The sequence below is a fragment of the Scyliorhinus canicula genome, chromosome 4 (genome assembly GCF_902713615.1).
Source record: "Scyliorhinus canicula chromosome 4, sScyCan1.1, whole genome shotgun sequence".
Taxonomy (NCBI): Eukaryota; Metazoa; Chordata; class Chondrichthyes; order Carcharhiniformes; family Scyliorhinidae; genus Scyliorhinus; species Scyliorhinus canicula.
This window is the reverse complement of record NC_052149.1, coordinates 78,197,340-78,225,177: the sequence shown is the minus strand read 5'-3', so window position 1 is coordinate 78,225,177 and position 27,838 is coordinate 78,197,340. Positions and strand designations below refer to the sequence as shown.

General features: G+C 47.5%; 1 protein-coding gene across 1 annotated transcript in view; it reads left to right on the top strand.

Moving 5' to 3' along the window:
* The window catches only part of LOC119964697 (phosphodiesterase 4D interacting protein), a 695,800-nt gene that overhangs the window by 104,789 nt on the left and 563,173 nt on the right, over nt 1-27,838 (top strand). Inside the window, exons 2-3 of the mRNA XM_038794557.1 lie at nt 18,498-18,547; nt 27,084-27,151. Of these exons, the coding sequence (XP_038650485.1) occupies nt 18,498-18,547; nt 27,084-27,151 (118 nt within the window). The remainder of the gene's footprint in view (nt 1-18,497; nt 18,548-27,083; nt 27,152-27,838) is intronic.

Below are 27,838 nucleotides of genomic sequence, written 5' to 3'. Positions count from 1 at the left end.
TTGCGCGGATTGGTGTGCGGCGCAGGCGTATTGGCTAGGCAGGGCACAGGCTGGGGGGGTCGTTGGCGGTGTCCAGGAGGGGTAGTACGGGTGGGCCGCGCGGCGAGGGGATAGGCCTGGACATTGCGGGATGCGACCGTCATGGAGAGCGCTAAAGTGTTTGTCTCCGCTAGGTCGAGCGTGGCCCCTTCAAGCAGTCGTTGTTGGATGGGGTCCGACGCAATCCCCGTTACGAATGCATCGCGCATGAGGAGATTAGAATGTTCGGTGGCCGTAACGGCCTGACAGTCACAGTCCTGGACGAGTGGAATTAGGGCCCGCCAGAAGTCTTCGATGGACTCACCAGGGAGTTGAGCGCGAGTGGCGTCTACGTGCCTGGTGAAGATCGTGTTCGCTTTCTGCGCGTAGTTTTCTTTTAGGAGTGCCATCGCTTCCGCGTAACTCGGGGTGTCCTAGATCAACGGGAACATGCTTGAGCTCAACCTGGAATACAAGACCTGTAGCTTCTGAGCCTCCGTCGGCGTGGGGGTCGCTGCGTTAATGTAAGCCTCGAAACAAGCTAGCCAGTGATTGAAGTCCTTTCTGGCGTTGGGCGAGTGCGGATCCAGCTGCAGGCGATCTGGTTTCATTCTGATATCCATTTCGTTGAAAATCTGACTGCAATAAATTGATGCACGATCAATTGCACAAAGACTCAGATTGGGTACAACTGTGGCTTTATTGCAGTCAGATGTGTGGCCTCCTATTGCAGCTGGCGAAATGGCAGATCAATGGAGGACACGCATATTTATACAGCTCCTAGTGGGCGGAGCCAGCCGGCAGGGGCTACCGGCAAACCTGTAGTACAGGTCCTACCTTACGTCCCCTAATACAGGTGTACACAGTGGTTCACCACACTCTGGTACAGAATCACCACAGCCAGAGGTCTGGTACAGTATCACTGCAGCCTGAGCTCTGGTACAGTATCACTGCAGCCTGAACTCTGGTACAGTATCATCACAGCCTGAGCTCTGGTACAGTATCACCACAGCCTGAGCTCTGATACAGTATCACTGCAGCCTGAGCTCTGGTACAGTATCACTGCAGCCTGAGCTCTGGTACAGTATCACTGCAGCCTGAGCTCTGATACAGTATCACTGCAGCCTGAGCTCTGGTACAGTATCACTGCAGCCTGAGCTCTGGTACAGTATCACCGCAGCCTTAGCTCTGGTACAGTATCACCACAGCCTGAGCTCTGGTACAGTATCACCACAGCCTGAGCTCTGATACAGTATCACCACAGCCTGAGCTCTGGTACAGTATCACCGCAGCCTGAGCTCTGGTACAGTATCACTGCAGCCTGAGCTCTGATACAGTATCACTGCAGCCTGAGCTCTGATACAGTATCACCACAGCCTGAGCTCTGGTACAGTATCACCACAGCCTGAGCTCTGGTACAGTATCACCGCAGCCTGAGCTCTGGTACAGTATCACTGCAGCCTGAGCTCTGGTACAGTATCACCGCAGCCTGAGCTCTGGTACAGTATCACTGCAGCCTGAGCTCTGGTACAGTATCACTGCAGCCTGAGCTCTGATACAGTATCACTGCAGCCTGAGCTCTGGTACAGTATCACTGCAGCCTGAGCTCTGGTACAGTATCACTGCAGCCTGAGCTCTGGTACAGTATCACTGCAGCCTGAGCTCTGGTACAGTATCACTGCAGCCTGAGCTCTAGTACACTATCACCACAGTCTGAGCTCTCTGAAACTGTATCACCACAGTCTTGATTGATTGATTGATCGATTTATTGTCACATGTACCGAAGTACAGTAAAGATTTTTTTTCTGCAGCCAAGGGAATATACACAATACGTACACAGTCGACAAAAAGAATAATCGACAAAGTACATTGACAAATAGTGATTGGTTACAGTGCGGAACAAGGGCCAAAGCAAATACATGACCAAGAGCAGGATAAGGTGTTGTGAATAGTGTTCTTACAGGGAACAGATCAGTCCAAGGGAGAGTCATTGAGTCTAGCAGCTGTGGGGAAGAAGCTGTTGTCTGGATGTGCGGGTCTTCAGACTTCTGTATCTTTTGCCTAATGAAAGGGTCTGGAAGAGGGCAACACCTCGGTGTGAGGGGTCACTGATAATGTTGTCTGCCTTCCTTAGGCAGCGGGAGGTGCAGACAGAACTTACCAAGCTGTGATGCAGCCGGATAGGATGCTCTCTATGGCACATCTGTAGAAGTTTTTGTGAGTCAATGCAGACATGCCAAATTTCTTTAGCTTCCGTGGGAAGTAGACGTTGTTGGGCTTTCTTGACTGTTGCATCAACACGAGTAGACCAGGATAGACTGTGGTAGTGTTGATCCCCAGGAACTTAAAGCTGTCGACCATCTCTACTTCGGAGCCATTGATGCAGATGGGAGTGTGTGTCGTGCTGCGCTTCCTGAAGTCAATGATCAGTTCCTTGACCGGTGGGAGGGGAGCGGGCTTGTGCAATATGTTACGATGGAAGTATTGAAAGTATGTGGATGTTTGCACATTTTTGCCTTTTTTGCTTTCTTTCTGATGATGTCTGTAACTGTTTATAAAGCCAAAAACTACCTCAATAAAATTGTTTATTAATAATGATCAGTTCCTTGGTTTTGTCGACATTTCGAGAGAGGTTGTTTTCGGTACACCATGCAACCAGGTGATTTATCTCTCTCTGTAGTCTGATTTGTCGTTGTTTGAGCTATGGCCCACCCCAGTCGCATCATCCGCAAACTTATAGATCGAATTGGAGTTGAATCTTGCCACACAGTTGTGTGTGTATAGGGAGTACAGCAGAGGACTGAGCACACATCAGTACAGTACAGTATCACCAGAGTCTGAATGCTCTGGTACAGTGTCAGCACAGCCTAAATTCTCTGGCAAATCATCATCACAGTCTGAGCTCTCTGGTGCAACATCATCGCAGTGTGAGTTATTTGGAATTTTCTGTACAGTTCTTGTTGCCACATTACAGGAAGGATATAATTGCTCTCAAGAGAATACAGAGGAGATTTACAGGAATGTTGCCAGAGCTTGAAAATTGCAATTATGAGTGAAGATTGGACAGGCTTCGGTTGTTTTCCTTCGACCAAAGGAGGGGTAAAAAATTGTTTGAGGTTTAGATGGGGTAGACAGGAAAGACCTGTTGCCCCTAACTGAGGGGTCAATTACCAGGGGGAACCTAGATTTAAGATAATTGGGAGAAGGATTCGAGGAGACATGAGGAAAAAGGTTTTCACTCAGAGGGTGTTGAGCGTCTGGAATTCACTGCCTTAATTGGTGGTCGAGACTAATACTTATAAAAAATACCTGGATTTGCACCTGAAGTGCTGTAACCTGCAAGGCTAGGGACCAGGTACTGGAAAGTGGATTAAAATGAGCAGCTAGGTTTTTGAATATCACGGACACAATAGGCTGAATGGCCTCTTTCTGCACTGTAATGTTTCTGTGGTACTGTATCGCAGATCAAGCACCATGGCAGAGTATCACCACAGCATGAGGTGTGTGGTGGAATAGTAGTTTCAGTTGTTGATTTGAATGTTGTCAGTATTGTATCTCAGGGCAGCACGGTGGCCTAGTGGTTAGCACAACCGCCTCACGGCGCCGAGGTCCCAAGTTCGATCCCGGCTCTGGGTCACTGTCCGTGTGGAGTTTGCACATTCTCCCCGTGTCTGCGTGGGTTTCACCCCCACAACCCAAAAATGTGCAGAGTAGGTGGATTGGCCACGCTAAATTGCCCCTTAATTGGAAAAAATAATTGGGTAATCTAAATTTATATTAAAAAAAAGAGTATTGTATCTCAAGGTGTTTGTTTGGGTGATGGCCAAAGTGTGCCTTATGGCTTCCTTTTGGTGATACTACTCTGCATTTATGGCAGCTAAATTCAGGGGACTGACTTATTCGCCTCGTCGTGCCCGATTTGGTGACACGAGGCTGTTGAATTTTGGCCACGCTGGGCGAGATCCAGATCAGCATATTAAAATGAGCCGTATGTCTCCTTTAAATATGTCTGCGCCGGATCCTCTCTGCACCTGAGAACAAACGGCCTCCACAGCGAAGCCGGAACCAGGCGCTGTTTAGTACTGGTCCATGTAAATGGCACCTGGGGGATTTCCCAGGCCAATGGAGACCCCTGGGTGGTTGATGACAGAGAAGGGTGGCCCCCTGGCTCTCCCTCTGGCACCTGGCCACCTTGGTACTGCCAGCCTGGCACCTTGGCACTGCCACTCTTGCACTGTCAGGGTGCATTGATGGCACTGCCAAGGTGATAGGGTTGTAGTACCATGGTGCCTGGTGCCAGGGTGGCGCTGCCAAGGGTCAGGACCTGAAAGGGACCATTCCCATGAAATGGTTGGGGGGGGGGGGTGATGAGGGGTTCATGAAGGTTGGGATGGGTGAAAGGCAGTTATGAAGGGGCCTCTTAAAGGTTGGGGGGGGCAGGTTAAGCGTGGGGGTCCTGAAAGGGGAGGTAGGGAGACATGAAAAGGGGCAGGTTCCTCAGTGACCCCAGAGCGGGATGTCCTAAATTCAGAGGGTGTGGTATAATACCCATGTATGTGGGGGGTGACATTGCCATTGGATAGGATTGTGGGGGAGGGGGGGGGGGGGGAAGCCCTCAAGCTCACTTACAGATCGGGGCACCCTTTCAAAATGGTGGCTGATCTCTGAGGAGCCAGTCTGGCCGGCGAGTTCCTCTCTCCAAATCATTAAATCATTTCTAAGTGTGGCTAGACCGTGGAGAAACCTCACAAGGCCCTAAAGAGTAAGTGTGGGTGAATAATGGTGTGTATCTCACCCAAAACTCCAGTGAGAAACCTCCCACCAAACCTGCCCAAAATGACACAATTTTAGGTTGAAGTCCTGCTGAATTGCAGGTTTTATAAGAACAAGAATTGCATGTTGATTAGTATTATCAAGAACTGTGACTTAACAGTATTTGGCTCACACTTGGATTCAAAAGTATCAAGATGGGTTTCAGGGCCTAGCTGTATTTCGAGGGAGTCCCTAAAAATCTGGACACTGAAGAGTTTCTCGAGTTCCGGGAACCCAGGTGAAGGAGGTTCTAGGAAAGTTGGTGCTGATCCTGGGTTCTGGAATTACTAGAAAATAAATTATTTTATCTAGGGGGTATTGGGTAGGAGGTCTCAAGATGTTGAATCAATGGAAATGGTTCTGGGATTGGGTAGTACGACAACAGCAGCTTACAACTTTCTGATCAATGAGAGGAATCACAAGATCTGGAAATACACAATTAGTAACTTTTGTGCATTTTCTCCGTTATGTGTTGTTTTGGACTAAATAGAACAGCAGCTTCCAGAATGTGCACATGTGTAGTTAAACATGGACATCAGGACATTGTTATGAAACCTGGAAGACTGTGAAGAATGTGGCTACAGTGACATGACTCTGATCCAAATTATAATCAGATTAAAGTAGAAATAAACCTGATATTGAAGCAAAATACTGCAGAAACTGGAAATCAGAAAATATAAGAAATATTCAGCAGGTCAGGTAGCATTTGTTAGAAATGGAGTTAACAACTTGAAAGATTAACTTTGTTTCTCTTTGATGCTCCCTGACCTACTGAGTATTTCCCACATTTTTGTTTCAAAATAGACCTATGTGGAAAGGCACTATGTGCTCATTGTGCCTGAATGTAAATTAATTTAATTCATAGTTTTTGCAAGCTTGCATTCCAAAGGGCATAATTCTCCATATGGTCTCAACTGTGCAAAAGGTGCAACTGCAGAGCATTTGTATGCCGAGACATAATGCGGAACAGCTGAAAATGTGCAGCAAATGAAAATCTGCAGCTGTCGAATACAGTACACGAAGCAAATAGCAAATCTCCTCCCTGTACTACACTGAGGTTTAGCCTTTTCAAGGGCACTAACTGGAACCTAAGCCATGCTCTTTGAACTAATTGCCTTCAGGATACCATTAACCTAGATATGGGACTGTTTTATTGGCATCAGATTTGGGCAGCTGCTCGATGAGTGCACAGAAAACAGATGTGCTAAAAAAAAAATCTTAAAGCAATAGGCGTAGTAAAATTTAAATGTTCAGCTAGTAAATGAACTACTCTTTATGCCACTGAGTCATCTAGTCAAAGAAGGTCTCGGGTTCCATCCCTAGTCTATTTAGAGTTAGCTGATCTAATTTTAGGCAGTGTGAGAGGCACTACAGTGTTCCTCAAGGGCCCGTAAGTTAGGAAATCAGTATTCAAAATCAGTACTGGAAAGCATGAACAACAGGGGAGGGTAAAATAAGCCTTAACTGTGATTCAATCCATGGTCAAATAGCATGATGTACGCTCTCTAGGTTACGTGAAGAAAAATCATTTATCCGTGATAGTGGTGGATATGGTGTCTGTGCAATATTGGTCAAAAGAGGAAAGAAGAACACGAGAGGAACAAAAGTCCAGGGGCCTTCAAAAAAATGTCACCCCCAAAGCTACTTACTTTTCACAGCATATGCACAATACACTTTCCTGTGAGTCCTCTGTGAATACATTGACTACAGAAAATGCAGAACAAATATTCCATTGTTCTGAATTAAAATTTATATAAAGTGAAATTGTTCCGAGTCAGGTAGTCAAAGCTGCTGTTTATTTCCAGAACCTGCTCAAGGGTCAAATAATTAGTGTTCCAGCTCAGCTACACCACAGGCAGTGTCTCCTGCTGCATTCTGATTCTACATTAGGGATGATAACTTCTCTTTAAACGTTGTCTATGCAAAACTGCATGTTTTCCTTCACACATTGAGAAATCTAGATAATTGCCTGCGGGAAACAGAGCTGGGCATGAATATGGTTGAAGAGAGGAGAAAAGATGAAGTAACGCGAAAAATTAATGGCTCGGTGATGCCAAGCTAGAGTTGCAAAACCGGTAGATTGCAGTAGTTATTTCACAATTCCCGAACAAAGTGCTAGTTAGGTGAATTGGACATTCTGAATTCTCCCTCAGCGTACCAGAATAGGCGCCGTAGTGTGGTGACTAGGGGATTTTCACTGTAACTTCATTGCAGTGTAAATGTAAACCTACTTGTGACACTAATAAATATTATTATTAACTGATTTGAAGTCATTGCGCTGCATACCTGAGGTAGTCAATCAGTTTGAGAATGGGATTCATTTTGGAAATTTATCGAACACTGTTAAAATTGTGAGGGAAAACAATAAAAGGCAGAAAAGTCAGTGTATTTAGTAAAAAGAATTTAATACAGATCAGAAAAGCACCTGCATGCTGTAATGTTCTTCTCAGATGGCCTGATTTATTACAAGAACATTTGTAGCTAATGTTATAAACAATTTATTAACTTTAACTGTGGGTAAAATATATACAACACAGCAGATGAAAAACAGTAAAATCATGCAAAGCAACTTCTCTTCAACGTCTGCCAGCCAGTCTGAGGTCAGCTGACTTTAACATTAACTTTTATACTAGTGACATCCGGTGGCAGCGATGACGTAGGAAGCCGCACATTTGGGAGCTCCCGTTTTAAACGGTCTTTTCGGCTCTTTTTAGAGCCCAAAACGGAAATTTTTCGACATCTCCCGGTGGGAGAAGGTGTGCTGATCGACTTTCCCCGCAGTCCATGACTCGAACTCGGAGTGGAAAGGGGGAGAAAACGGCAGCAGCTCCCCAGAAAGAACGGGGGAAGGAATCCAGGATGGCGGCCGGCGGAGTTCCAGAGGAGTGGAAGCAGTGGGCCCAGGAGCAGCAAGCTGCTCTCCTGCGCTGTTTTGCAGATTTCAAGGCTGAGGTACTGAGCTCTCTGCAGGAAATGAACAGAAGGCTCTCGGAGATTCAGACGACCCAGGGTGCTGCCATCAAGGAGTTGCAGACGCAGGCCACTGAATGAGAGGAGGAGGCCGGGATCCTCGTGAGTAAGGTGGAGGGACACGAGGCACTCCACAAGAACTGGCAGGAACGCTTCGAGGAGCTTGATCACCGCATGAGGCGGAAAAATCTGCGGATCTTGAGCCTCGCGGAGGGGCTGGAGGGGTCGGACCTGACAACCTACGTGGCTACGATGCTGAACTCACTAGTGGGGGCCGGGTCTTTCCATCTGCCCTTGGAGCTGGAGGGAGCACACAGAGTACTGGCCAGGAGGACTAAGGAGAATGAACCCCCGCGTGCGGTGCTGGTGAGGTTCCACCGGTTCAGTGACCGGGAGTGTGTGCTGCGCTGGGCCAAGAAGGTGAAGAGCAGCAATTGGGAGAATGGAGTAGTACGGATCTACCAGGATTGGAGTGTGGAGGTGGCTAAGCGGCGGTCCGGATTTAATCGGACGAAAGAGGTGCTTTACAGGAAAAGATAAAGTTCGGAATGTTGCAGCCCGCGCGCCTCTGGGTAACTTATTCGGACTGGCACTATTATTTTGATTCCCCGGAGGAGGCGTGGGCCTTCGTACGGACGGAGAAACTGGACTTGAACTAGGGGTTGGGGGTTGCGGGGTCGGTTGTAATATTTTATTGCTGGATTCTGCTGTTGCTGTGTTCTCTTTTTTTTGTACTTTTGCAATTTTGATATGGTTATTTATGGGGGTGTTGTTCTGTTATGTTTTTTTTGCTGTGGGGCATTGTTTGAGTTTTGTATCTTGCGGGAGGGTTGGGGGGGTTTGTTGTATTCTATGTCGGGTTGGGGGTATGGAATGGGGCTGGTATTTGGGAGCTGCGTCAGAAGGGTGTGGTGGGGCAGTGCGAAAGCACGGGCTTTCCTCTGGTTTCCCGCGCTGCGGGGCTGGGGGGGTGGAGACGATGACGGGGGGAGGCGGGGCCTTAACTGGTTCTTACCCGCGCTGGAGCGGTGCCTGGAGGAGGGATAGATTGGGGGATGATCCCACTTTGGGAGGGGTCGGGTTATTGGCGGGAGTTTCCGGGGTCAGCAGAAGTTAGCTGACCCACGGAAGTACAATGGAGGACGGTTCGCGGCTAGGAGGGTTCCTAGCCTGGGGGGGAAGGGAGGGGGGGAAAGGGGAATACCGGGTTGCTGCTGGTAGGGTCAGGAAGGAGCTGGTGGGTGCTGGGGGGACAGAGGTGAGGTGTTGTCGCTGTGGGGACTGGGTCGGGCAGGGGGTGCTGGCCTGGGGCGGGCAGTCGACGGGCTATGGCTAGTCGACGGGGGAGGTAGGCGGGAAGCCCTCTGATTCGGTTGGTCACCTGGAATGCAAGAGGATTGAATGGGCCGGTGAAGCGGTCGAGGGTACTTGCTCATCTGAAGGGGCTAAAGGCAGATGTGGCAATGCTTCAGGAGACCCACCTGAAGGTGGCGGACCAGGTCCGTCTGAGGAAGGGATGGGTGGGGCAGGTTTTCCACTCTGGGTTGGATGTGAAGAACCGGGGAGTGGCAATTCTGGGGGGGGGAAATGTGTCGTTTGAGGCATCGGAGGTGGTGGCGGATAAGGGGGGTAGGTATGTTATGGTTAGGGGCAGGCTACAAGGAGAGAAGGTGGTACTTGCTAGTGAGTATGCCCCAAATTGGGACGATGCGGGCTTTATGAAGCGTATGTTGGGACGGGTCCCGGATCTGGAGGCGGGAGGTCTGATCATGGGGGGGGGGGGGGGCTTCAATACGGTGTTGGATCCTTCACTGGATCGGTCCAGCTCTAGGACGGGTAGGAGGCCGGCGGCGGCCAAGGTACTGAGAGGGTTTATGGACCAGATGGGTGGGGTGGATCCATGGAGGTTTGTGAGGCCGAGGGAACGGGAGTACTCTTTCTTCTCCCACGTACATAGGGTCTACTCTCGGATAGACTTCTTTGTGGTGAGTAGGGGACTGATTCCGAGAGTGGAGGAGGCCGAGTATTCAGCCATTGCAATCTCCGACCACGCTCCGCATTGGATAGAGTTGGAGATGGGGGAGGTGCGGGACCAACGCCCGTTGTGGCGGTTGGATGTGGGGTTGTTGGCGGAGGAGGCGTGTAGGAGGGTCCGGGCAAGTATTGAGGGGTACCTCAAGGTGAATGATATGGGGGAGGTTCAGGTGGGAGTGGTCTGGGAATCCCTGAAGGCAGTGATTCGTGGGGAGCTGATATCCATCCGGGCACACAGGGAGAGGAGCGAGAGGAGTGAGAGGGATAGACTGGTGGGAAAGATGCTGGAGGTAGACAGGAGGTACGCAGAGGCACCAGAGGAGGGACTGTTGGGGGAGAGGCGCAGCCTACAGGCTAAATTTGATTTGCTGACCACTAGAAAGGGGGAGGCACAGTGGAGGAAGGCACAAGTGGCAGTGTACGAACATGGTGAAAAGGTGAGTAGGATGCTGGCTCATCAGCTCCGCAAGCGGGATGCGGCTAAGGAAATTGCTGGAGTGAGAGACAAGAGTGGGAATGCAGTGCGGAAGGGCGTAGAGGTGAATGAGGTCTTCAAGGACTTTTACGGGGAACTGTACCGGTCGGCGCCAACGGGGGAGAGGAGGGGAATGGAGAGGTTCCTCGACAGGCTTTCTTTCCCGAAGGTGCAGGAGGAGCAGGTGGAGGGGTTAGGGGCGCCGATTGAGCTGGAGGAGCTAGTTAAGGGGATCGGGCAGATGCAGTCAGGGAAGGCACCGGGGCCGGATGAGTTCCCGGTGGAATTTTATAAAAAGTTTGTGGACCTAGTGGGCCCCTTGCTGGTGCAGACACTTAATGAAGCGTGGGAAGGGGGGACTTTGCCCCCGACGATGTCGCGGGCGCTGATCTTGTTAATTTTAAAGAGGGACAAGGACCCCCAGCAGTGTGGTTCATATAGGCCCATATCTCTCCTTAATGTGGATGCCAAGGTGCTGGCAAAAATCCTGGCCACCAGGATAGAGGACTGTGTGCCAGGGGTTGTGCATGAGGACCAGACAGGTTTTGTGAAGGGAAGGCAGCTAAACACGAATGTGCGGAGACTGTTGAATGTCATCATGATGCCGGCGATTGAGGGGGAGGCTGAGATAGTGGTGGCGCTGGAGGCGCTGGATGCGGAGAAGGCCTTCGATAGAGTGGAGTGGGGGTACTTATGGGAGGTGTTGGGGAGGTTTGGATTTGGTGAAGGGTTCATTTGATGGGTAAGGCTGCTATACGAGGCCCCGATGGCGTGCGTGGCCACGAATGGGAGGAGGTCGGAGTACTTCCGGCTTTACCGAGGGACCAGGCAGGGTTGCCCCCTGTCCCCCTTGTTGTTTGCACTGGCAATAGAGCCGCTGGCGATGGCGTTGAGGGATTCAGAGAGGTGGAGAGGTTTGGTGCGAGGTGAGGAAGAACATAGGGTGTCGTTGTATGCCGATGACCTGTTACTGTATGTGGCGGACCCGGTGGGAGGAATGCCAGTGGTGATGGAGCTGCTAGCTGAGTTTGGGACCTTTTCAGGTTATAAACTAAATTTAGGCAAGAGTGAGGTTTTTGTGGTGCACCCTGGAGACCAGAAGGAAGGAATTGGTAGGCTCCCGCTTAGGCGGGCAGGGGAGAGCTTTAGGTACCTGGGGGTGCAGGTGGCCAGGGTCTGGGGGACTCTTCACAAACATAATTTCACCAGACTTGTAGATCAGATGGAGGAGGAGTTCAAGAGGTGGGACATGCTGCCATTGTCATTGGCGAGGAGGGTGCAGTCCGTCAAAATGACGGTGCTTCCGAGGTTCTTGTTCCTCTTTCAGTGCCTGCCCATCTTTATCCCCAGGGCCTTCTTTAGGAGAGTGACTAGCAGTATTTTGAGCTTTGTGTGGGCACATGGGACTCCGAGAGTGAAGAGGGTGTTCCTGGAGCGAGGGAGGGATAGAGGCGGGCTGGCGCTGCCCAACCTTCTGGGGTACTATTGGGCGGCCAATGTGTCAATGGTGCGTAAATGGGTGATGGAGGGGGGAGGGGCGGCGTGGAAAAGAATGGAGATGGCGTCATGTAGAGGTACGAGCCTGGGTGCCATGGTAACGGCGCCGCTCTCCCCTAAGAGGTTTACCACAAGCCCGGTGGTGGCGGCGACCCTAAGAATCTGGGGACAGTGGAGACGGCATAGGGGGCAAACAGGGGGCTCGATGGAGGCTCCATTGGGTGGCAATCATTGGTTCATCCCAGGGAACAGGGATGGGGGATTTAGGGGGTGGCAAAGGGTGGGCATCAGTAAATTGAGGGACCTGTTTATTGGCGGGAGGTTTGCAGGCCTGGGTGAACTGGAAGATAAATTTGGGCTTCCCCAAGGGAACATGTTCAGATACTTGCAGGTAAAGGTGTTTGCTAGGCGACAGGTAGAGGGATTCCCTTTGCTGCCCTCGCGGGGGACGGTGGACAGAGTGCTTTCGGGGGTGTGGGTCGGAGAGGGGAATGTGTCTGACATCTATAAGGTAATGCAGGAGGTGGAGGAGTATCAGTGGAGGAGCTGAAGGCTAAATGGGAGGAGGAACTCGGGGAGCAGATAGAGGACAGAACTTGGGCGGATGCCTTGGAGAGAGTCAACTCTTCCTCCTCATGTACGAGGCTTAGTCTCATCCAATTTAAGGTGCTGCACCGGGCCCACATATCCGGGACTAGGATGAGTAGGTTCTTTGGGGGTGAGGACAGGTGCACCAGATGTTCGGGGAGTCCAGCGAACCACGCCCATATGTTCTGGGCATGCCCAGCACTGGAAGAATTCTGGAAAGGGGTGGCGGGGACGGTGTCGAGGGTGGTTGGATCCAGGGTCAAACCAGGATGGGGACTCGCGATTTTTGGAGTTGCGGTAGAGCCGGGAGTGCAGGAGGCGAAAGAGGCCGGTGTCCTGGCCTTTGCGTCCCTAGTAGCCCGACGAAGGATCTTGCTACAATGGAAGGATGCGAGGCCCCCAAGTGTGGAGACCTGGATCAGTGACATGGCGGGATTTATAAAATTGGAAAGGGTCAAATTTGCCCTGAGAGGATCAATACAAGGGTTCTATAAAAGATGGCAGCCTTTTCTGGACTTCCTTGCTCAAAGATAGGTATCTTGGTCAATAGCAGCAGCAACCCGGTGGGGGGTGTTCCTTATTGTAATTTCTACTATGTAACTTAATATTGTGTTAATTTGCATTGCTGTTAAAATGCTGTGTTGTTCATGGAGGTGGGGCGAATGTTTATGATTGCTAATATTATTGTTATTTTTGGTATTTTATTATGGTTCGTTGTTGTTGTACAAATTCAAAATTTTTCAATAAAAATTATTTTAAAAAAAAACTTTTATACTAGTGAGACTGGAAGACTGGAAGTGGTTAGTTGGTGAATTACGAAACAACCATGACATCACTACATCCCCTTTCCTATGAAAGATTAAATTAATACATTGTCATCAGAAGAGTTACATATGATACCTTGCGCCTATGAGTCAAACAGTATCACACAAGAACAGCAAGCATAGTATGTACAAATACTTCAAATCTACAAATTGAGTCAAACAGTTTTTCTTCTGACTCTGGTTGATCTTCTCAAAGTTTGACCTTGCTGCTCAGAACTTGTAGATTCAAAGTTTTCCATAACATTCTCATGCTCAGGAACTGCTGAACTATCTGACGCTGCAGCTTGTGTTGATTCTGATGTAGATTTATCATCCATCACGTAGTTGTGAAAGTCTTCTCTAGTTTTCAAGAGAGCGCAACAATTTCTTCTTAAAACTGACCCGTCCTCTGTCTGTACATTGTAGGAATGAGGCGCTACTTCTTCGAGTAGAATGGCTTTTCTCGACTATTTGCCTGAATCTTCTACTCTCACAATGTCATCACTACTCAGAGGTGGTAAAGTTCTTGAAACTCTATAATATTACTGTTTTGCTTCTCTTTAATGTTTTGCATTTCCTGCAGTACCACTGCATTCTCCTCCTTTTTTGGAAAGTATGAAAGTGTGGTACGCAACCTTCTATTCATGATTAACACTACTGGTGATCTACCATGTGACAATCAGATTGGCTGTCCATTGTTTTCTTCAACAATTGCTTGACAATATGTTCACCTTTTGTGTCTTTTCCATTGGCTTGTGGGTACAATGGACTTGACGTGACGTGATTGAAATCATACGTGACTGCGAAGTGTTGTCTCTCTTTACAGCTAAAACAAGGACCGTTGTCACTGACGACGACTTGCGGAATTCCGTGTCGAGCAAAAATTGACTTGGTTTGCAGTATTACACTGCTTGTTGTTATGCTTGACAGTAGAGTGATTTCGGTTTAGTTTGAAAAATAGTCTATGATCATGAAATAATCTTTCCCTCGTAGGTGAGAGAGATCAATAGCTACTTTCTGCCATGGTGCCGTCGGTAAATCAGATATTTGCATAGGTTCCCTTGTTTGCTTGCAACTATGCGCCTGGCATGTGTCACAACAACTGACCATCCTTTCAATATCCTGGTTTATACCTAGCCAGTAAACAGGGCCATGCGTTCTCCATTTACATTTTTCAATCCCAAGATGCCCCTTGTGTATCCTCTTTGGTACATCCTTGCGAAGAGATTGAGGTATGACTATAGTGTTCAGATTAAGTACCACTCCATTAATAATAGAGTTCAGATCTTATATTGTGGAACTCCATACATTGACTTCTGGGCCAGTCTGAGTTGATGTTCCTCATAACCTCTTGAAGAGTTCGATCCTTCCTGGTCTCTTCGTGGATCTCACGTAGTTTTGCATCTGATACTGGTATTAGTGTGGAAATAAGGTTGACATGCAGAACTACATCCTCAGTAATCTCTCCATCACTACTTTGCATTGGCACTCGCGATAATGCATCTGTTGAGAACAAATATTTGCCTGGCGTGTCGATGAGATTGAAGTAATAGCGTTGTAACTTCATCTCAAACCTCTGAATGCATGGAGACATGTAGTTGAGATTTGTTTTGGTGATGTTGACCAAAGGACGATAATCTTTCTCAACTGTGAAAGTTGGAAGCCCATAGACGTAGTCGTGAAATTTCTCGAAGCCTACTCCTAAACCCAGACATTCATTTTTGATTTGAGCGTACCTCTATCTGTTGTCACCATGGATCGTGATTCGTACGCGACTGGTTTCTAATGATGAGTTGCAGAATAACTGCTCCCAGACCATCTTTGGATGCGTCCGTTGACACTTTAATCTGCTTAGATGGGTCAAAAAGTGTGAGAACTGGCGTAGTGGTTAGTGAAGTCTTGACTTTCTTCCACTCTTTCTCATGTTGAGCAGTCCAAGTGAAACCCGTTGTCTTGTGCAGGAGATCACGTAGATATGTTGTTTTTGCTGACAGATTTTGAATCAATTTCCCTATAAAATTGATCATACCCATCACTCTTAAGATGGCTTTCTATTCTCTTGTACATATCTTATTCTGTGTACATAACGGTAAATATACTTTGTTCAAAAACCCAATAAAAAACATTTATAAAAAAAAAATGGCTTTCTTGTCTTGTGGTTTTGGCATGTTGGGAATTGCTTGGATTTTGTCCTTGTCAGGTTCAATGCCATGCGATGAGAGCTTGTCACCTAGGAATGTGACCTCAGTTTCTCCAAATTAGCACTTTTGCTGGTTGAGCTTCAGCCCATTTCTCCGGACGCTTGTTAGAACTTTAAGCAACTTCGTATGTGCTCTTCTATGATGAGCCCCAAACAATGATATTATCCACGTACACACGCACACCTTCAATGCCTTCGATTATATGATCCATTGCACGGTGAAATTATGCCAAATGGCATTCTGATAAAGCAGTACCATCCAAATGATGTATTGAAAATGCAGTACTTTGTAATTTGTTCCTCTAGCTTTAGTTGACAGAAACCCTGAGATGCGTCAAGTTTTGTAAAGAATTGTGCACCAGCCATCTCCTCACGCTTTGATATTTGGTAATGTTCTCTTTTGATATTCTTGTTGAGATCTTTAGAATTCATGCATATGCGAATATCGCCATTCTTTTTCTTTACACAAACCATGGAGTTTACCCAGTCGGTAGGTTCTTCTATTTTTCTGATTACTTTTAATTTTGTCTTTCTGTCTAGCTCCTTTTTGAGGCGATCCTGAAGAGGTGCAGGTAATCTTCTGGGTGCCTTTATCACAGACTTTGCATCCTCTTTGAGTTGTATCTTGTTGTGAATGATAGTGTACCAAAACCTGTGAGCACATTGCTGAATTTGCTGATGTTCTCAGAATCGTTGGAGTGTTGATCCAATCCGTTGAGGATGCTATATACCAACTGCACTAGACCTAATTCTTCACAGGACTGATCACCTAATAATGAATCCAAGCCTTCGGATACAATACAGAATGGATGAAATAAGCTGTATTCTTCACCACCACACTCGGGTCACAAGCACCATAGCATTTAATGCTTGAACCATTATAATCTCTCAGATATTTTGTGATTTCTCAGAATCGGCTGAATTTTTGAAAAAATTTCAGTCATGCTGATTAATTTGACCTTGGCACCAGTGTCTAACGTCAGTCAGTAGTAGCCATTTGTCCTCATCAACCTAATTTATGATGGAATATCAGTTTGCATTTTTTTTAAGCACTGGAGAATTTTTTGATGGGTCTCTAAAAAATTCTTCTCTGTTATTACTCCAACAAACAATGATGTTTCATTACTGGAGACTATGACTTCCACTGTGCTGACTGGTCTGGGGTTGAGCTCAGAGTAACAATTCTGAGCAAAGTGATTTATTTCTTTACATCTGGAACAAAACTTCCCCAACGCTGGACACTGCCTTAATTTGTACCTTTGACCACATCTATTACAGAGATCTTTAATCTGTTGATGTCCAGTCTTTTTTGGAAAAGGGCCACAACTGGAGTTTTATCCTCCATGAAGACGCCATCATTACTGAGAAACATTTCAGAATGCTATGCTGCTAGCTCGTGAGTCTGACAAATCTTAACTGTTCCAAAGACAACTCCGATTACCTCAGCAACCGTTCCCTCATCTTATTTCCATTCAAACCAAACACAATCTGGTCCTGAATCATGGATGATTCCACCGCAGAAAAATTACATATTTCAGCTTTTAACTTTTCAGTGATGAAATGATCTCTGGACTCTCCTGTCTTCTGTAAATGTGATCACATAGTGTTCATGAATATCATTCTTTCTGGGCTGCAATGGGCATCAAATCTTCAAATGACTTTGTTAACATTTTTACGATCTTCATCGTTTGCAAATTTAAACGTTTTAAACACAGCAATTGCTTCTGGCCCTGCAATTGTTAGGAGCATCGCTACGTTACCTGAATCTGATTGATCTACTAAATTTTACTGCAGTAAGAAACCGATCAAATTGTTGTTTAACACTGTCCACATGACCATACAAGCTGAGACTCTTTCATGGCTTCAACGACTCTATGCTGTTACTTCTGCAGTCTGGGAAATCTTGAAATCTCTATGGCAAGTTGAGAGTTCCTTTTTCTCAGTGTTAACTACCATCCAGCCCTTGTACCATGTAATGTTCTTGTCGGATGGCCTGATTTATTACAACAACACTTGTAACTAAAGTTATAAACGATTTATTAACGTTAACTGTGGGATTCTATATACAAGACAACAGATGTAAAACAGTAAAATCATGCAAAATAACATCTCTCTTCAACTTCCTCCAGCCAGCCTGAGGTCAGCTGACTGTAATATTCACTTATATACTAGTGACACTCGTAGTGGGTATTCGGTGAATCACAACACAACTATGATATCACTACAGGGTATTAATTATCAATGTGACCTCTTTGTGAGTGTGTAATTAGCCAAAGAATCAGGTTAGGACTTGTAGCATTATCAGAATACAGGTTAGGAAGAAACATAACTAGTTAGTTGCATAATTTGTTGGTTAGATGCATGTAAAATAGACAAAACGGGGCAGCACGGTGGCGCAGTGGTTAGCACTGTGACCTCACGGCGCCAAAGACCCCGGTTCGATCCCGGCTCTGGATTACTGTCCGTATGGAGTTTGCACATTCTTACCGTGTTTGCGTGGTTTCGCCCCCACAACCCACAAAATATGTGCAGGGTAGGTGGATTGGCCACACTAAATTGCCCTTTAATTGGAAAAAAAATGAATTGGGTATTCTACATTTATTTGAAAAAAAAATAAAGTAAACTGCTGCAATGCCAAAATCAGGTCAAAGTCGCCATACACTCATAGAATCGTAGAATCCCTGCAGTGCAGAAGGAGGCCATTGGGTCCGCACCAACCCCTCGGACGACACTCAACGCACATCCTCACCCTATCTCCATAACCCAGTTCCACATCAACCTTTTGGACACGAGGGGGCTATTTAGCATGGTCAATCCACCTAACCTGCACATCTTTGGACTGAGCGGAGCACACGGAGGAAACCCATTCACACACTGGGAGAATGTACAAACTCCACACAGACAGCCACCCAAGGCTGGAATTGAATCCGGGCCCCTGGCACTGTGTAGCAGCAGTGCTAACCACTGTGCTGCCACTAAGTGAACTCGGGGAAAATTGGGAGTAAGTGACAACTAAATCACTGATAGGTTCTCTTGTTATGCCTTTACACTGCTAACTGGGATGGAAGCTAAGACAAGTAATGACATCTTTCTGTTGCAGGGACTACATCAGTGAAGACCCCTCTCTAACTGCCAACAGTCATGTGACAAGTAAGTATACACAATCACTTCTTTTATTTTAAGAGATGGACTTGCAGTCATTAGGATTTCAGTGTAGCATGATGTTGTGTCCAGTACTATCCACTTGAACAGTGAAATTTGGCCAAGTGTACAATTAATTACATGAGAGGAAAGTTTTCATAGCCTGGCGTTTGCTTGGAGCCTCAGCCATTAGGAGCATTGAATCCCTACAGTGCAGAGGGAGGCCATTCAGCCCATCGAGTCTGCACCAACCCTCTGAAAGAGCACCCTACCGAGGCCCAAACTCCCACCCTATCCCCGTAACCCCACCTAGGGCAATTTAGCATAGACAATCCACCTAACCTGCACATCTTTGGAATGTGGGAGGGAACTGGAGCACCTGGGCGAAACCCACGCAGACACGGAGAATGTGCAAACTCCACACAGACCGTCACCTGAGGTCGGAATCGAACTCCGGTCTCTGGCACCATGAGGCAGCAGTTCTAACCACTATGCCGCTGCTATCGAGAAACCATGGAAAAGTAAATCATGTGAGGTATAAAACTGGATATCTACAATCCATTTTTATCTTTTTCTGATTATTTTACGGGATGTGGGCATCGTTGGCTAGGCCAGCATTTATTGCCCATTCCTAATTGCCCTTGAGAAGGTGATGGTGAGTTGCCTTCATGAATCGCTGTGGTCCATGGATGTGGGTACACCCACAGTGCTGTTAGGGAGGGAGTTCCAGGACTTTGACCGTGAAGGAACAGCGATATATTTCCAACTCAGGTTGGTGTGTGGCTTGGAGGAGAACTTCCAGGTGATAGTGTTTCTGCTGCACTTGTCTTTCTAGATGATTGAGATTGCTATGGAAGGAGCCTTGGGGCAGCACATCTTGTAGATGATACACATTGCTGCGATTTTGGCATTGTTGGTGGAGGGGATGGATGTTGAAGGTGGTGGGTAGGGTGCCAATCAAGTGGAGAGTATAGTATCCCACTCTAGAATTATGCCGGGTAGATGTTGGATAGCTTTTTGGGAGTCAGGAAATGAGTGACTCTGCAGAATTCCCAGCCTCTGACCTGGTCTTGTATAGTCACAGTATTTATATGGATGTTCCAGTTCAGTTTCTGGGCAATGGTAACTCCCCAGGATGTTGTTGATGGGTGACTCAGAGATGGTAATGCCATTGAGGGTGCAATCGAATGGCCACGCTGCGCAGAAAAGAAGCTCGCCGCAATGCAGAGTGCCCATTGAAAGCAGGATCCCAGGATCTACCCGGCTTGCAACGCCTCGCCAGATTCAATGCAATTTCACGAGATGTTGCAATGTGAATCCCGTCCACAATGGATCACTTTGTAGCAAATCTGCATATTAGAGCGGATAGTAAGCCTCACTCTAACGTGCAGATTACCGATGTACCTGAGGCTTTGGGATTCAACCCCCTCGCCCCAGAGACCTCCGGCAAGCGCTGTTCAGCATTGGTCCTCACAAACGGGACCAGATAGAACAACATTCGTGGGGGCCTTCCAGGAGATTGGAGGTCCTGAGCTGCATGTCCGTTGGGCAGAGTGGTTTCCCTGGGCATGGGTACCTTGGCTGGGGGGGTGGAGACCCTTCCAGAGTGCATTCGGGCAGGGGTGGAGGTTGGGGATTGTTTTGGGCATCTCGGAGATCAGAACGCCATTTTTAAATGGTACCCGGATCTTATCTACAATGGGGAGTTATGGTGATCGGAGATCCCCACTGTACAAACTGCTATGTGCGGCCTCAGCCATGTGTTTCCCATTCAGGCCCCTTATTCAATGTGAGTCGTGTTGAATAGCCATGTATTTCTTGGCACTGCGAGTGCCGGGAAACACGTGGCTAAACACACTCTTGAGGGCACTTTGTTCTCTTTTGGGAGAATCATGCCCTAAATGTCATTGGAGATGGTTAGATTCTCTCTATTTGGAGACAGTCACTGTCTGGCTGTTACTTACCACTTATAAGCCCAAGACCGAATGTGATCCACATCTTACTACATTTGGACATGAACTTCTTCAGTATCTGAGGTGTTGCAAATGGTGCTGAATATTATGCAATCATCAGCACACACCCCCACTTCTGATCTGATGTTATGATGGCAGGGAAATCATTGCTGAAGCAGCTAAAGGTGGTTGCACATAGGACACTACCCAGAATAAATCGTGGCAGTGATATCACAGAACTGATATAATTGATCTCCAACAACCAGAACCATCTACTTTTGTGCCAGGTCTGACCATAAAAGTTAAAATCACCTTGAAGAAGTGTGCTGATATTGAATTAAAATTTATTGTATTGCTTTAACATGTGGTGCACTACTACAAGGTGTACTGGCTGGCTTACGTGTCATCTTTTAGCTGTTTAGCACACCTGCTAAATCGTTGGCTTTGAAAGCAGACCAAGGCAAGCCAGCAGCACGGTTCGATTCCCGTAACAACCTCCCCGAACAGGCGCCGGAATGTGGCGACTAGGGGCTTTTCACAGTAATTTCATTGAAGCCTACTTGTGACAATAAGCAATTTTCATTTCATTTCATGTATTTGTACCGAATGCTAAATGGTTGGATTTTCTGAGGAGCAGCAACTATTATGGGATTTTTCCCAGACTTGTCGCTGCTCCACATTCTTTTCCCGGGTCTTCTAAGCCCAGCTTCCACTGGGGCTATCCATTAAAATACAGTTGCGTCAGGGGACGTCAGGACAGGTCCCCATTTTACGGCACTTAGACTGGTTGCTTTAATGGCCAGTTTGAATGTTAGGGTATATTTTAGTTAATAGATGAGTGGATGTATGAGTGGTGATAGGATGAATAGGTGAATGAGGAAAGTGGGTGGATGGGAGGGTGAGATGGTAGGTGGGTAGGGTGGCAGGTGGGTGGGGTGGAAGGTGGATGAGGTGGTAAGTGAGTTAGGCCCTCGTCGGCTCTGGTGTTCATCTCTCGGCTTGTTCCACCCTCTTCCTTTGCACCCAAATCAGTATAAATTCCCCCTTACCACCGCTTTCAGCACCTCCCACAACGTGGAGGTGGAAACTTACCCCGTCTTATTCTGCTCATTGTAGTTCCGCATGGCCACCTTTCGCAAACCCCCTTATCCGCCAACAATCCTACATTCAACCTCCACTGCGGCCGCTGAGCCTCACCCTTCGGCATCCGTAAGCCCATCGAATGCGGCGAGTGGTCAGAGACCATAATCGCCGATCCAACCACCCGCCAACAGCGCCTTATCTAAAACAAAAATATAATCCAGGAGAAAAAGAAAACCCAACGAAACCCCCCTCCCCCACTCCTTCCACAGATCAACTCCCTACTTCACTCCCGGTAACTAGCCATCCAGATAGCATGTTGGCCCCCACTCATGATTGCCGCCTACAGCCTTGAAGGCTGCTTGGCCAACTCCGCACCCAAGACCTGGTAGAGCCTCAGCACTCCAGATGCACTTTCTAGTTTCCTTCGCCCACCTCAGTACTTTCTCCTTGTCAAGAAAACGAAGCAGCCGCACTCCCATCGCCCTCGACGGCTTCTCTGCCTTTGACCTCCTTCTCCACGCCCAATGCACTCGATCCACCTGGGGGGAGGTTCAAAAACCCCAACGCCCACCAACCTCTCGAACATATTCACTGTATATTGAGGGCCTGCATGCCCTCAATCTCTTAAGGCAGCCCCACAATCCGGAAGTTCTGCCTCCTGGAATGATTCTCCAGTCCTTCACCTTCTCCCACCACCTCTTCTGGCTCTCTGCCACTGCTTAGGGAAGGCATTATCGAGGCCAGCAACAGCCCCTGGAGAGCCCTAGTAGTAGTGGTGAAAACTGGGGAGAAACACAGGATGGTCATGGACTACAGCCAAACCATCAATCGGTACACGCAGCTCGACGTGTACCCCCTCCCACGCATATCTGATATGATCAATCAGATTGCACAGTACCGGGTCTTCTCAACTGTGGACCTGAAATACGCTTACCACCAGCTCCCCATCCGTAAGGTGGACCGCCCATACACTGCCTTCGAAGCAGATGGCCGCCTTTACCACATTCTCAGGGTTCCCTTTGGCGTCACCAACAGGGTCTCAGTTTTCCAATGGGAAATGGACCGAATGGTTGACCAGTACGAACTGCGGGCCACCTTCCCGTACCTGGACAATGTCACCATCTGCAGCCACGATCAGCAGGACCATGATGCCAACCGTGCCAAATTTCTCCACACCGCCACTCTACTCAACCTAACTTATAATAAGAAGTCCGTATTCAGCACGAACCGCTTAGCCATCCTTGGCTATGTGGTCCAGAACGGAGTTCTGGGGCCCGATCCCGACCACATGTGCCCCCTCATGGAACTCCCCCTCCCCCACTGCCCCATGTCCCTCAAACAATGCCTGGGGTTCTTCTCTTATTACGCCCAGTGGGTCCCAAACTATGTGGACAAGGCCCGTCCACTCATTCAATCCACTCTGTTTCTCCTAACGGCCGAGGCTCGCCAGGCCTTCAACCGTATTAAGGCTGACATCGCCAAGGCAACTGCACGCAGTCGACGAGACATTACCATTTCAAGTGGAGAGCGACGCATCAAATGTCGCTCTAGCCGCCACCCTCAACCAGGCAGGCAGGCCCATAGCATTTTTCTCACAAACCCTACATGCCTCTGAAATTCGGCATTCCCCCATCGAAAAAGAGGCCCAAGCCATCGTTGAAGCTGTGCGGCATTGGAGGCAATACTTGGCCGGCAGGAGATTCACTCTCCTCACTGACCAACGGTCGGTAATCTTCATGTTCAACAACACACAGCAGGGCAAGATCAAAAACGATAAAATCTTGAGGTGGAGGATCGAGCTTTCCACCTACAACTACGAGATTTTGTATCGCCCCGGTAAGCTCAACGAGCCACCCGATGCCCTATCCCGAGGTACATGTGCCAGCGCACAAGTGGACCGACTCCAGACTCTGCACGACAGTCTCTGTCACCCGGGGGTCACACATTGTTACCATTTCATCAAGGCTCACAATCTGCCCTACTCCATCGAGGAAGTCAGGGCTATCACCAGAGACAACCAGGTCTGCGCGGAGTGCAAACTGCACTTCTACCGGCCAGACCGTGCGCGCCTAGTGAAGGCCTCCCGCCAGTTTGAACGCCTCAGCATGGACGTCAAAGGGCCCCTCCTCTCCATCGACCGTAACACGTACTTCCTCAGTGTGGTCGATGAGTATTCCAGATTCCCCTTCGCCATCCCATGCCCCGACATGACATCTGCCACAGTCATCAAGGCCCTCAACACCATCTTCGCTCTGTTCGGCTTCCCCCCTACGTCCACAGTGACAGGGGATCCTCATTCATGAGCGATGAGCTGCGTCAGTTCCTACTCAACAGGGGTGTGGTGAACCACTGTGTACACCTGTATCAGGGGATGTAAGGTAGGACCTGTACTACAGGTTCGCCGGTAACCCCTGCCGGCCGGCTCTGCCCACTTGGAGCTATATAAATATGCGTGTCCTCCATTGATCTGCCATTTCGCCAGCTGCAATAAAGCCACAGTTGTACCCAAACTGAGTCTTTGTGCATTGATTGTGCAGCAAGGGGCATTGCCTCGAGCAGGACGACCAGCTATAACCCCCGGGGAAACGGGCAGGTGGAGAGGGAGAATGGGACGGATGGCCCTACGCTCCAGAAAACTCCCGGCCTCCCGCTGGCAGGAGGTCCTTCCCGACGCCCTGCACTCCATTCGGTCGCTCTTGTGCACTGCGACTAATGAAACACACCATGAACGTTTCTTTGCCTTCCCTAGGAAGTCCACCTCCGGGGTTTCGCTCCCAACATGGCTGGCAGCTCCAGGACCCATTCTCCTCCGTAAACACAAGGCGGACCCGTTGGTTGAGAGGGTACAGCTACTTCACGCCAACCCACAGTACGCCTACTTAGCGTACCCTGACGGCTGCCAAGATACTGTCTCCCTCAGGGACCTGGCACCAGCTGGTTCCCCACACATCCCACCCCTGGCGCACCCCACCGCAGCCCCCTCCCCGGGACATTCCGTCCTCCCCTTGCCCACACCCGAGGATGAAGAGGATTTCGGCATGCTCCCGGAGTCACCGAAGACCAAACCGACACCGGAATCACCGCAGCGCTCCAGACGGCAGATCAAGGCTCTGGACCGACTGAATCTGTAACATGACCTGGACTTTTAGAACACCATCCCTCTGTACATAATTTTCCCCTCTACCCCGCTGGACTCAATTTCTTTTTGCTCTCTGTACTTTGAAAAGTCTACCTGTATATAGTTCTCCACCACCCCAGCCGGACTCGATATTAACAGGGGGTGAATGTGGTAGTCACCACTAATGTATATATTGTATATAGAGGATGTCGGTGTAGGTGTTTTGTGGTAAGGCCCTGTACTACAGGTACGGGGGTAGTTCCCTGCCTGCTGGCTCCGCCCAGTAGGCTGAGTATAAATATGTGTGCTCCCAGTACAGCAGCCACTTCGCCAGCTGCTGTAGGAGGCCACACATCATCGTACAATAAAGCCTAGATTGCATCCAACTCTCGTCTTTGTGTAATTGATCATGCAACAGATAGGTTAAGTAAGTGGGCAAAAAGTTAACAAATGAAATATAATGTGCGGAAAATGTGAAGTTGTTCATTTTGGAAGGGAGAACAAAAGAACAGAGTATTTTTTAAATTGAGGAAAACTGCAGAAAGCTGCAACACAAAGAGACTTGCGGGTACGGTGCATGAAACACAGAAAGCTAGGACACAGGTGCAGCAGGTAATCAGAAAGACTAATGGAATGTTAGCCCTTATTTCAAGGGTGTTGGAGTATGAGTAGGGAAGTCTTATGGCAACTGTACAAGGTACAAGTGAGACCATATCTGGCTTATGGGCAGTTTTGCTACCCTTATTTAAGGAACGATATTTCATTGGAGGCAGCTTAGAGAAGGTTCACTAAGGTGATCCCTGTTATGGAGGGATTTTCTTATGAGCAAAGGTTAAATAGGATGAGACTCTACTCATTGGAATTTAGGAAAATGAGAGGTGATCTCATTGAAACATATAGGATTCTTATGGGGCTTGACAGGGTAAATGCTGAGAGGATGTTTCCCTTTATGGGAGAGTCCAGGACCAGAGGGTGTAGTCTCAGAATAAAGGAATTCCAATTTAAAGCTGAGATGAAGAGGAATTTCTTCTCCCGGGGGTTCTGACTCGTTGGAACTCCTTGCCAGAGAGAGCTGTGAGTCCTTAAAGTGGATGTGAGGAATGTCGGATCAGTCATGGTCCTATTGAATGGCGGAGCAGGATTGAGGGGCCGAACGGCCTACTCCTGTTCCTATTTCTTATGGACTTATGATTGAACAGATTGCTGCCCCCTTCATTGCGGTAACATGCACGTTTATTTCAGATAATAATTTGCTGTATAGTATTTCACGTGGATTCAGATTAATTCAGTTTGTTTTATAAATGTTATTGATGCGTGCAAGTTCTTAAAAATACGCACGGTTGTCTGCATTCGAGAAGGGTTTTAATCTGCCTGTCTCTTTTTGATCATTTAAAAAAAATTTAGAGTACCCAATTATTTTTTCCAATTAAGGGACAATTTAGCATGGCCATATAACATGTCCTGCCCATCTTTTTGGATTGTGGGGACGAAACCCACGCAGACACAGGGAGAATGTGCAAATTCCACATGGACAGTGACCTGGGACCAGGATCGAACACAGGTCCTCGGCAGCGTGAGGCAGCAGTGCTAACCACTGCGTCACAGTGCTGCCCTTTTTTGATCCTAATTCTCATTGAACATGTTAACACAGAATGAGACTATTGGCTATGGTACCGGAGCTACTATATATTCTAAAGTTCAAATCTCACCAAGAAATGTTGGGAATTCGAATTTTGTCCATCTGACTTGTGGGCTGACACTAGTTAACAAAACAATGAATGTCAGATTGTCATTAAAACCCCCAACAATTCACTAATATCCATCAGGCACTGGACCTTGCCACCGTTACCTGGTTTGGCCAACATGTGAATTCAACCCCACTCTACATGGTTCAGCCTTAATGTCCTCAGATCAGCCAGAGATGGCAATAAATGGATCTGGTCAGTGTCATCAAATCCTTTGATCCAGACAGAGCAGCATAGGTTTTCAATTTACAACCTTGATGTAAATTTTGCAGATTGGCTGCCCTTTAAAGTAGCAGCTTGGTCCGTTTCTATGATAAATGGCTTTTACTCCCAATACCAGTTTTACACTTGGACAGTAAGTTGAAAATCTAGCCCAATATTTCAATAATGTTGTTATATTTCTCAGCACATTCATAGTATATTATAGTAAGTCATATAGTTCTGTATGTAGCAGTGTTTTGGACTTAGATCATATATCATGATGATGCTGTATTTCTGTGTACAATAATGTTTAAATTGAGTCTGTATCACAGTAAATTAAGACATCCTGTTTATGCTAATATTTGTTTGATGTGTCTCCATATTTTCTATCATATACTTTATTTCAGTTTCAAGCACATATCCTTTGTTGTCTTTTTCTCTCTCAGCTCTTTTGAGAGACACAAAGGAGACCGGACTCCCACTGCAGACGCACCCATTACGAGAATTTGAAAAGGTATGTTGGTTCCATCTTTCATCAAATAAATATAAGAAGGCTATTCATCTCACCTTAGCTCATCAATTTACAAAAACTTAAATTCCCTCCAACATGGAATGAAATTCTCTCAAATGATTCGAGAATGCTTGTTTCTGTTATCCTGTTTGGAATTTCATGCCAAATGTTTATTTCTGCATCTGAGCCAAAGCACTTCCTGGCAACCACCTTAAATTAGCCCATGACCAATTTCTTCTGCGATTCGACAAATAAAATTGATCAACCTATCAAACCTATCAAAATGTCAATCACTTTTGTAAGTACCTCATTATTTCTATTTGAAGCAGTAATGTAGATCATCTACGTAACATTTATTCACAGAGACTACATAATATAGTAAGATTAAAATATCAACTGTTTGGCCAAATGAGGGGTGAAGGAAACCATGCATTAATATTTTGCAGTCATCAATAATTAATATACGTTAGCAGTCACAATTATAGTTTCTCAAACACAGGGATCTTTATGTTAAAGTGTTTGTTTGCACAAAGGAGGGGAGGATGGGGTTTACATTCGCACCGGAGTGATCTTGTCATTGATATGAATGTTTTATAACGTTCCTGGCCATTAAGGTAACCCCCATTAGGTCTCCCTATTTTCCATATGACCTACCAAGAACTGTGTGGGCCCCTATTGGAATTCACGTCG